An 11,047-nucleotide genomic window follows, 5' to 3' on the forward strand; every position below is an offset into this window, starting at 1 on the left:
TGTTTGTTCGAATGGGACTGACAGACAGTAGCCAGCCAGGAAGATGTTCTTTTGAGGTTTGCTTGAAAGAGCTAACGTGTCGTATCAGGCAAAATGTTAGAATATAGTTTGATTGCTGGGCTTCAGATCTTCTCCCCCTCCATCCTTTTTAACATTATAGTTCTTTTACTCTATGTACTCAAGCTAATGTGAATGTCCTTTAAAGTATTCTACCTATAATGTTTAAAGACAGCCAGGAAGTTGGAGGATAGAGGAGGAAAGGAAGGAAGAAGTTAAATAGGGAATATTAAATCTAGGAGTGGTTAGTCAGACCATCATCTAAATGAGATTCTTTTCTAAATTGCATATAGGCTTAAATTTGCCTGAGTACAAGTATGAGAAGATGCCTAAACTATGTAGAGGTGGCTTCCCATGACCACTCTCCTGAAGGGGAAAGAAAAGCACTTCATATGACAGGAAAGCAGTGCCTAATTCCTCTGATCCTGTCTGTTTTCAAGGCATGATATGAAGTCATCCTGATGCTTTGGTAAATAGTATCATCTTCATTTTGTGTTCCAGGTTGCCTCAACATTCAGACAGGCTAGATTATCAAAGGGAGCCTTTCCTAGGAAGTTCTGAAAGTCAAAGTATCTCAGATTATATATTGATTGCAAGTTGTTTAATTTTTGCTCTGAGATGACTTTACATGTAGTTGATTTACTTTAGAAAATACTGTTTCTTCACATAAAAATCTTTTATACCTGGGTCTTGGTTCAACTGACGATTTATTGACTTTGACGCTTTTATGTGTATGTAACTTGTGATATTGCATATTTCTGTGCCTAACAAGGACATATAAAATGGTACTTGAAAAAATTGCTATTTTATTTAAATTTGGATATTTGTTATTTTCCTGCAGTTATGGTTCAAGAAGATTATCACAGTCAAAACCCTTATCATAATGCAGTTCATGCTGCTGATGTGACTCAGGCCATGCACTGTTACTTAAAAGAGCCCAAGGTAAGGGAGCGTTCTCACTTTTACATCACATGTACATATAGAAATACATGTATTTGTGCATGCGCATATAAATAGATTGTGTGCACATCTATACATATATGCGTATATGCACACACTTTTTATTAAAAACAAACAAACCCAAAAACCTAACAGAAACCACTTTTTGAACACAAAAAGCCAGGGGAGGAATCTCCGTGTTGCTGAGGCTGTGGGTTCATGCTTAGCAGCACGCTTTTCTTTTTTCCCCTCTTCTGAGCTGGCATTGTCTTTTGTGTGACTTCATGTTGAACCAGAGTAAGGAATTAAGATTGCAGCTGTTTAGCATAGCACCGTGCCCCAAGACATTTACATAGAATCACAACCTGAGTTAGAGCTGGCAATAATAAACGTGTATTCATGGTTTGGGGTGTTTTTTTTTTTTTGTTTGGTGGTTGTTCCTCCAGAAACTACTGTTACCTTGCTTTGCTCATCTTTGATGTTAATGAATAGTATGCTTCTGCTAGAGGCACCTTATAGCAAGACATCAAGGGTTCTCTTTGGCCTTTCTTTCTAAAAAAGGGCAGCGTGACAGACCTTAAAGAGCTGAGCTAGTTGAGTGTTTGTTTCTTATTACTTGGACTGCTGGCAGTCTGCTGTAAGTGATGTCTTGGACAATTTCAGGGCTAAATCCTGTCCTTCTGTATTAAATTGAAAACTGTAGTGCTCTCTAGCCAGGTGAGAAGTTGTCTAGCTTGATGCAGATTATCACCAATCTGGTATTCTCTTGAATAGCATAGCTCTGCTTCTGAGGTGAAAACAAGTAAGTTCTGGCTCCGTGGACGTTTTTCAGAGGCTCTTTGCGCACTCCTCCCACTTAGTTTCTCAGTGCTGCTCTCAGATCAATTGTTGGTGCAGTGAGCCAAATCAGAGCTGATACATGATGAGCTTTTTTTATGGCATGCAGTTTGGAAGCTCTGAGCATTTTTTATTTAATACTCGTGATGGAAGTTTTGTAATGCTTTGGATACAAGTATAGACTTTGTATTTTTAGTAACATATAAAGCTACTGGTTCTGTTGCACCAAAGTACATTATAAACATGTGAGGCATGATAGATGGCAAATGCAACAGGGAATATGAACTTCTTTCCTTGCATGGTGTTTGCTGCATTTCACTTTTGTGCACGCAGAACTGTCCTCTCTGTTTTAGTGCAAGCTAGACTTTGTTACTGAGTTTAACTCACAGACCAGACTCCCAACCAGAAGTAGTAACAGCTATGAACAGTGAAAATAACTCAGCATGAAACTGCATGGACTTAATCAACATGCACATACTTACTGAAAATACTTATTTTTGGCAGATTTTCCTCCTTCGGTTCTTTTCCTGGTGGACTTTGAAATATAATTTTGCGCAAGAGTAGAAATCCATTCTGAACAGTTCTAAAGTCTTCCAGAGCATTATTTTTCTTCCTTTTAAGATGAAAGTTTTTTGTTTTTTAAAATATACTCCGCATTTAAAGCAGAATTGACACATACAGACAGACTTGGTAAATGAGATGGAGAGCTAATTTTAAGAATTTGCTGCTTTTACAGGATCTGGTTAGAAATAGTACTTCATTACCAGCCAGAAAGTAGCATTTTGTGTGCCAGCATTTTTAAAGATTGAACCTTCCCATTCAGAAAGAATAATGCTTAAACCATCGTTGAAATTTTGTAGTTTTTGGGGGGAAATACTGTGAAAACTCAGTGGAATATTAGATTTACATTATTAAAATTTTCTCTGAGTTTCTATTGGCTTTTAATTACTGAAAAAGAAAAACAAAAACGTGACACTCATGCACTTTTTCTAAGGGCATACTTGCATTGCTAACAGAAATATATTTGTGGTTATTATCTTACAGCTTTCCAAATCTTTAACTCCATGGGATGTTCTGCTCAGTTTAATAGCAGCTGCCACACATGATTTGGATCACCCAGGCGTTAATCAACCTTTCCTAATTAAAACAAACCATTACTTAGCAACTTTATATAAGGTAAGGACAAAATCGGTTGCTTTGTTAAAACCAGGTTTGGAGAATGTCTGAGGAGTACAGAAAAGGAGTATAAATTGTGATGTGTTTAGCTAGTGGTAGGTTTGAATCCAGACATTGTTTCCATGCCACTGGGATAAAAAGAAGTGCAAGCTAACAAAGTATTCAGGATTTGTGAGTTTTAACCTCCTTGGGAAAAAAAAAAAGAAAAGAAGAAAGAAAAACACCCCCCCGAAAACATAACAAAACTGTCTGGTACCACTCTTAGTATATAGCTCTTCAGTTTAAGAAAAAGTCATTGATTGATACCTGTAATACCCTTTTCATTCGCAGAATACCTCAGTATTAGAGAACCATCACTGGAGATCAGCAGTGGGGTTGCTGAGAGAGTCTGGTTTATTTGCACATATGTCATTAGAAAACAGGTATGTTTATACAAAATAGTATGGATTAGTTTAAGATGTAAGCAAGCTGTCACTTAAGACAGCCTTGCAAAACAAGCTAAATTATTGCATGGCAGTTCTGAATACAAAACGTAGGTTGCGATCTATTTTAAGAATTCCTGGATACCATGCTGTTGGAGTAGAGCAGTTCATGGTGCAATGTGATATTCGGAAAATAACATTTACTGCGAGCACACTGAAGAAGTGTGTTCATATAGTCAAGCACCTGTTTAGATTAAACTTGGCAGCCTTTTCTCGTTCTGCCACCACAACTTTAAAGTAGACCCTCTTCACCTACTTTAACAAGAAATAAGCTTTAAACAATTAGTTTGTGTATTTTTAAGGAAAAAAAAAAAAAGTGGGTGGGGGGAGGAAGCTAAAAACTGTTTTAGTCTTCCTGAAAGCTGCCAGTGAAACATCCTGGTATTTCTATGGATGTTGTAGGATTTTTCAGAGAGGGAAAACAAAAAAACAAGAAATAGTTCAGTGAAATTGCTGATTATAAATCTTGTATAATAATGAATATAAGACATGACATGTAAATCTAGTGATGGCTGTTGTTCTTAATTGTTATGCTTTTTGAATGTTTGGTATCGCTAATTTCAGACAGCTGATGGAAAGCCAGATAGGTGATCTCATTCTTGCCACAGACATCAGTCAGCAAAATGAGTATCTGTCCATGTTTCGATCCCATTTGGATAGAGGAGACCTATGTTTAGAGAATGCGAACCATCGTCACTTCATTTTACAGGTGATCTTTCTGGTAATATTTTTGAACACATCATTTTAGCGTCAAAAATAATTTACTTAAAATGCTAAATACTACTTCTTCCAGACTATCTCCTACTTTCAAAATGAAGTAGAAATATTTTTTTAGTCATTTTGTTTCATTACAAAAAGGTTGTTCCCTCCACTTCAGTCTCCCCGCCTCCCAGCAGTCCTCCCAAGTGATGTTGTGTGTTGGTTAAGTCTGATAACTCAGAGCTGCTAAGCCAAGGAGAGTTGTGTTTCCAAGACAAGGTTTAGTTCTTCTGATGACTCCAGTGCAGACTCAGAACTGTGAAATGCTTTGTCAGAATCTATTTCAGGAAAGGAAAGCACTGTTGCTGTGAATCAGTTTGCAGCTGTGCTAGAGAGAGGTTTAGCAAGCTTTAAAAACAAAAGCCTTGAGAGTCTCTTTAGGTTTATAGAAATTTTTGTTATTAGGTTCATATTGTGGACTATAAAAGAAAGTGGACAAACAAATAAGTTCAGTCCTGTGCAAACAATTATTAAAAATGTGAACTTCAGAGCCAGAAATGGAAAATACTGTTTGCTTACTTTGATGTTTCTTTTTCTGAATTTGTTGTCTCCTGTACTAGTGAATATACTAAATATCGTGCCCCCGACATACTTTGACTTGACTTAATTTCCATATTACTCAGAGATGATCATGAGATCCGATAGTTCCCGAAACGTTTTTTAAATATGATGATAGAACATCATTTTAGAGAGAAGCACAAATGGTAGGTAGGTTTGTTATTCACAAAACTTAAAATAATCTGCTGTCAGGAAGTAAATAATTACAGATGCTTCTGTTGGAGGGAGAGGTGATCTAACGCTGTATATGTTAACTTACTAGATGGCTCTGAAGTGTGCTGATATTTGTAATCCGTGTCGGACGTGGGAGCTGAGTAAGCAGTGGAGTGAAAAAGTAACAGAGGAGTTCTTCCATCAAGGCAAGTAAGAGTAGAAGTATCTGTTGGTATTTATACTGTGGAGAGAGCGACTATGAGTCATGGCTGCTTGCAAATAAAGGGATTTATATTTAGGACTAACAGAGATTTACAGTACAGTATGGGATTTTTTTACTTTCATGGGTCGTACTTCTTGCAAAAGGTCGGTGTTACTAAAACCCAACGAAGAATCTGCTTAGAATCTGAATCTAGAATGGCTGGTTCAATAGATCCTTCAGCCTGAAAGGTGCTTCAGATGAATGATTATGCTCACTTTACATTTACCTAGTGGTTTCAGTAAATTATTTAAAATATTCATCATGTATCTTCAATATTTAAGCTTTGGCCGTGAGGCCTGTTGGTAAGCAGGTAAGAGCTGAGGAGGAGATTTTTAGTTACCATGCAGTTAAGGCTACTTATGTAAGCAGTTAATAAAGCTTTTAATTGACAAATGGAGTGAATTTTCTTCATTGTTATTGTTTTAATAATAAAGTGTGCTTCTCCTTTCTTAAGGCTAGTTTAGCTGACTTGAGACATGCTAATTTGTGCATGGATATGCTAAATGGGGAACGGTGCTTTATTTGGTGTTTATCATGTGAAGCTTATTCTTAGATAAAGGTGATGGGGAAGCAGAACAACAAATTGCCTTCAGTGAGACATTTCTGAAGGCTAAGCTGTTCTCTTCCGTATTGCTAAGGGTGGGAGCTTAATTTGTCATTTCTATGGCAGTCTAGGAGGTTTTGCAAGGAAGCGTGTTAATCCTTCAGGAAACCTGTGATTTGATGTTTTTTCTTTAATGATTGATTGATGAAAAATACAAAGTACTGTTAGTCTCACTGACAGACCTACTTGGTTTTTTTGGGGAGATGGGGGAGAGACGTAAAGGCATTCAGCCTGCTGCAGGATACCATCCTTGTTAACCAACTTGCACAACTCGCCTCTATCAGTGTTTGATGATTCCGTTTGGGTCTGGACTTGGTGACTTAATAGTTGTATTATACTTTTATTTCTTTAGGAGATATTGAAAAAAAGTATCACTTGGGTGTGAGTCCACTTTGTGACCGACAGACGGAAACTATTGCCAACATCCAGATTGGTAACTGCAGTTCGATTTATTTTAGTAGATTTCTTTCAGGATGCAGTTTGAAAAAAGTACCTTTTAGATACGTTTCCTAGAGGTCATAGATGCTCTGTGTGTGTGTGCGCGGCAGCACTTTGTAACAAAGAGGACTTTTTTTCAATTTGCTGTGTAACGTTTCTCCCTTGAATTGAGTGTTTGCGAAAGGTGCTGCACCGACAGTCCTGGAGACCGAAGCCCCTGTGTTTTCTCACAGAGCAGGTACAGCATGGGAAGCAGCTGTCTGACTTTTCCTGTGCTGCTGCCCAGAACTTTGCTCACCTGAAGTGGCCAGTTTGCGAAGAGGAGGAGTGTTCATTCCCTTGTCCTCGGGTGCCTTTCACAGCGAGGTTGCCACAACAGGGTTCCAGCTCTCTGGGTTTAGCTCTCTGGAATGTTAGCGTTCCTTTTAAATGCAGCCTTAAAAAGGGTGGTGGGCAGAGATTTGATGGAGAACCGTGAATAGCCATTATATTACTTTTTTGCTAACTTGAGTTGGATTTAAAGTAGCAAGAGGGCTGACTTCTTATAGTTACTGTTTTAATGAAGTTGTTCATGTAGATTGAATGGGACTCAATTAAAAACGTAGTGAAGAAAATAATTTGACAAACGTAATTATGACTTCGTGCTTGAAATTAGAGACAAAAACTGATCTGTTCAATCAGCTGCACTGTTTTCATTTGGATTGTTAGAAAATCATACATTTCTATAATTGACAGATTCAATTTTGGTATTCTTACCACTGAGTTTTTGGTTCATGGAAATAGACACTATAAATAAGCGCACATGCGCGTACACACAGACGTGTATATAAATGTTTGTATGTTGATGTTCTGTGGCCTTTGTGTTTAAAAATTTCTCCAATTGGTATTTTTCAGTATTTTTAATCAGCTTAATATTGTGAAAAGATTGTTGTTCCCCCCCCCCCCCCCCCGGTGTAATACAGTTCAGAGTGTCTATGGGTAATCTGTTATAAAATCTGTCTCTTAGAAATTTAGGTTTTCTAAAGTAGCTGCTGATGTTTAGATTCTCCCCCCATGTTCTCCAATATTTTCCTTTATTTGGTCATTGTTGTGAAAGAAAGGAGGTTAATTTGTAATCCAATATAATGCTGTTCTTTTGACTGACCAGTAAAATCTTTTACATTTTGAGAGATTATTTTGTAAAGATGCCCGAAATATTGAAATGAATTTTTAAATGCACACTGGAGAATAGTCTGTTGCATTGGTTTTTTTTTGCTAAATTTTATTTAAAATATTTAGTTTGAGTGGTTTTTTCCCCCTGTTTTTTTCACTTGGATATGTTTGTTTGCTTGTTTTCAAAGGTTTTATGACCTACTTAGTGGAGCCACTGTTTGGGGAATGGGCCCGGTTTTCAAACACCAGGCTGTCGCAGACAATGCTTGGCCACCTGGGACTAAACAAGGCTAGCTGGAAGGGAGTGCAGAGGGAACAGTCTGGCAGTGGTGACGATGTTGACCCCGCTTTTGAGGAAATGGACTCAGACATATTACCTCAGGAACCTCGATTGTCCTGACCTCAATCTTCATGACAAAACTGCCTCTTCTCTTGGTATCTGCACGGTTGGATTAAAGGAGATACTTGCCTGCCCAAGGTTGTGGTAAAATGGTAAAACGATGCCAGCATTATTTATTTCCAAGTTTTCCTTTGACACAGACCATTTGAACCAGAATTTTTTTAAACTGCAAGATCTGAACATAGAGCAATATGCACACGCCTCAGTTGGTTTTCGTTCGGAACCTTGAATATGCAAAGCACAGCAGTGACTGAGCCTTGAAGGAACAGTACGAAAGCTTCATTGTGCCACACGGTTTTGGTTTTTTGGTGACATTTGGAATACGGTCTTCGAATCTAAGACTTGAGATGGATTGTTCCACTTTCCTGGAATTTAGCAAGACTTGCATAAATGTGTTCAAAGCATACCTTCCACTCAGTCCCTGTTTTAATACGGAAATGTGAAGTGCCCATCCTCTGCTGCCTCTGGCAAGACTTGATGTTTACAAATGTACTCTGAAACTATTGGTTCTAGACTTAACCTTTGCGCATGGCTGTGAAGGAACCACTAACTTGGTTTTTTTGCTTTTTTAAAAGAAAAAGATCAAATCTGAGACTGCAGCTCTTGTTTCTTTGGATGCCAGAAAAGCCTCCCATTTGCCATTTTTGTTTGTGCACTGGGAACTGAGCATTCATCATAGAGCACAGCCAAGCTTTACTCCAGTGCTGTATGGGAATGCAATTTTTTAACGGTGGAAAACACTTCTGAATTTGGGAAGGGAAGGGAGGGGGGGTGGGGGGGAAGCGTCCGAACTGCATTGCGATTCTGCAGTGGAAACATTGCATGTTGTTTTCACTATTGTACACTTGAACTGCACATGCAAGAAAAAGGTGGAATGTCTAAACACCATAATCAGCTCAGGGTATTTGCCAATCTGAAATAAAGTGGGATGGGAAGCGTGTCCTTCAGAACAAGGGTACAAATGCCCCTTTCGCTGCAGCGTGTGTGTATGTGTGGGTGTGTGAGTATGTTTGGGACAGGGGAGGGCGGGAGGGAGGGTACGGGGAAGGGTTTGAACGGCAACATTTTTTTTTTTTATTTTATTTATTCTTTCAGAATGTGACAATTTCATGAACAGCCACATCGGGGAGGAAACTGTAACAAATTGCTACAGATGCCTTAAACTATGCACAAAGCTAAGTGACCAAATTTGTTTTTGATTTGAAAAATAATAAAAAAAAAAGTGCATTGTTTACGTATTCCTCCCTCTACTGAAACATTACCCACTAATGGGTTTTTGATGGGAAAAGGAGAAAATGTTTTTTAGGACAAAATTAAAGGACTAATTTTAAACTTAAAACATTCCATTTTTGTAATTTGTTTTACATTGTTTTAAGTACAGTAAGCACAACTGTAATCTAGTTTGAGAAACTGGTGCTTTCTTTTAGTTCATTTGTATTTCCCTGTTATTATTGTAAAAGACTGTTTATTAATTCTGTTTACAGTTTGTTGCAACAGCCATTTTTGGGAGAGAGCTTCAGCGTAAAGCCATTTGTAAAGGCTTTGCCATATTCATTTTAATATGTGCCTGTTGCTGTTAACTTTTAATTAATAAAAAAAATCTTTTCACATTATGCTCCTGTACATTTAAGTTACGACCGAGTCCAGCGTTATGGAAAGGTAGCTAAGGTTGCAGTCAGCTTCCACTGTAAAACGAAGCCAACTTTTGGATCTGAAAATACAAGTCCTCATTTGCCAAAATTTATTGCCTCTTGGAGCTTGGCCTTTACCTGATTGTTTCCCTTCCAAAATTAAGTTGTTTATTATTCTTTCATGTTCCCTGAAGTAGTATCATTAATCTCAAAGTGGCCATGTTTAAAGAAATAAATTTATAATGAAACCATTTTTTTGAACCTGCGTGAACTTCCTTCCTTTGCTGTCAGTGCAAGTTCTTCCTGTTGTCTGACTTCAACAGAGAAGGATCGAATGTGATAACGAGCTTTGGTTATAACTTGCAGTAACAGAAAAGCCTGATTTTAACAGGTTGTCGTTGAAAGGGTGATACTTGCCAGTGGTGGCTGGAGCTGCCAGGACAAAGCGGTAACGGCTGTGTGTGAGTAACTTAACTACAGAGAGACTGCAGCTAAGCTTCCTTGCAGCCCGTACAGATTCGTAGGGTTAAGCGTGGAAAATTCTTGACTCCTCTTCGACGTTTTTGAATAAAGCATATTCCAAGCCTGCAGCTGTTTTCAAAACAACCACTAAAATCAGCGTCTGATGATGTCTTCTGTGACTTTTTTTTTTTTTAAAAAATGTGACTTGGTTTAAAGACAGGGCCTCAAAAGCAATATAAATTTTGCTACTTGTTACAGGCTATTTATAAGCATATTTTAATATGCATTTTAATGAAAATGAAAACTAATGAACTTACCAATACGTATATAGTAATATTTCAATATAATATCTATAAACAACCTGTGATTCTTGAACTTTGTGCAATCTTGCTGTCGGCAAGATTGATCCGCTCTGACAGGAACCAGTACAGCTTGTCAAGATGTTAGAGTAAAACATGAGTAGTTTTGTTCTGAGCCACCTTTCCTGGAAAGGGGCTTCTACCTTTTCCTGCAAGACTGGATTTAGAAAGGCTGGTTCTAATCCCATCTATTAGTGTACCTGGAAGCTTCCGACATTTGACTGATTTTAAAAAAAAAAAAACACCTTCAACATTCCTACAGCTTAAATGGTTCATGTGAAAGCTGAGAGCGTACGCACGCCAGGAGCGTACCTAACGTGCTACAACCGCTAACAGCCAGTCAGCCCACCTGAGCCCGGAAGCGTGTTACGGGGTGGAGGCCGGGGCCCCACCACAAATTGTTACGGCGATGCTGTTCGCTAACACGCACTGATAGACACAAACAGGCCTTGGGTGACGTCTAAGGTCTCTGCCCCGCGTGCGTGAATGTCCTTAGTTCCAGCACTTCGCTTGAGATGTTTTTCTGTGGGCAGTGGCATTGTGCACATAAAAGATTTCAAGTAGAAAGATACAAATTAAGGTGCAGAAAAGTATGAAATAAATTATTTGATGGCAGCTTTGTGATTTTATTTTCTTGTGCAGATGGCATTTCTTTCACCGTAATTTTACGTCACTAATAAGGGTTGCCACGAGTTTTTGTATTTCTGGGGTGCTGGATACCTGCACCTCACATCAGCAGTTCAAACTGTCAATGTTTAGTGTGGTTTTTTCCCCACGT

At 38.3% G+C, this 11,047-nt stretch overlaps 1 protein-coding gene across 3 annotated transcripts in view; it reads left to right on the top strand.

Annotated features, from left to right (window-relative positions):
* The window catches only part of PDE7A (phosphodiesterase 7A), a 78,846-nt gene extending 70,276 nt beyond the window's left edge, over positions 1 to 8,570 (top strand). For all 3 annotated transcript variants that reach the window (XM_076329628.1, XM_076329630.1, XM_076329629.1), the window contains 7 exons: positions 899 to 999; positions 2,878 to 3,009; positions 3,340 to 3,431; positions 4,056 to 4,200; positions 5,071 to 5,167; positions 6,180 to 6,260; positions 7,606 to 8,570. In XM_076329628.1, the coding sequence (XP_076185743.1) occupies positions 899 to 999; positions 2,878 to 3,009; positions 3,340 to 3,431; positions 4,056 to 4,200; positions 5,071 to 5,167; positions 6,180 to 6,260; positions 7,606 to 7,817 (860 nt within the window). In that variant the 3' untranslated portion in view covers positions 7,818 to 8,570. The remainder of the gene's footprint in view (positions 1 to 898; positions 1,000 to 2,877; positions 3,010 to 3,339; positions 3,432 to 4,055; positions 4,201 to 5,070; positions 5,168 to 6,179; positions 6,261 to 7,605) is intronic.
* Positions 8,571 to 11,047: the final 2,477 nt, after the last annotated feature.

Source organism: Aptenodytes patagonicus, chromosome 2 (genome assembly GCF_965638725.1).
Source record: "Aptenodytes patagonicus chromosome 2, bAptPat1.pri.cur, whole genome shotgun sequence".
Classification (NCBI taxonomy): domain Eukaryota; kingdom Metazoa; phylum Chordata; class Aves; order Sphenisciformes; family Spheniscidae; genus Aptenodytes; species Aptenodytes patagonicus.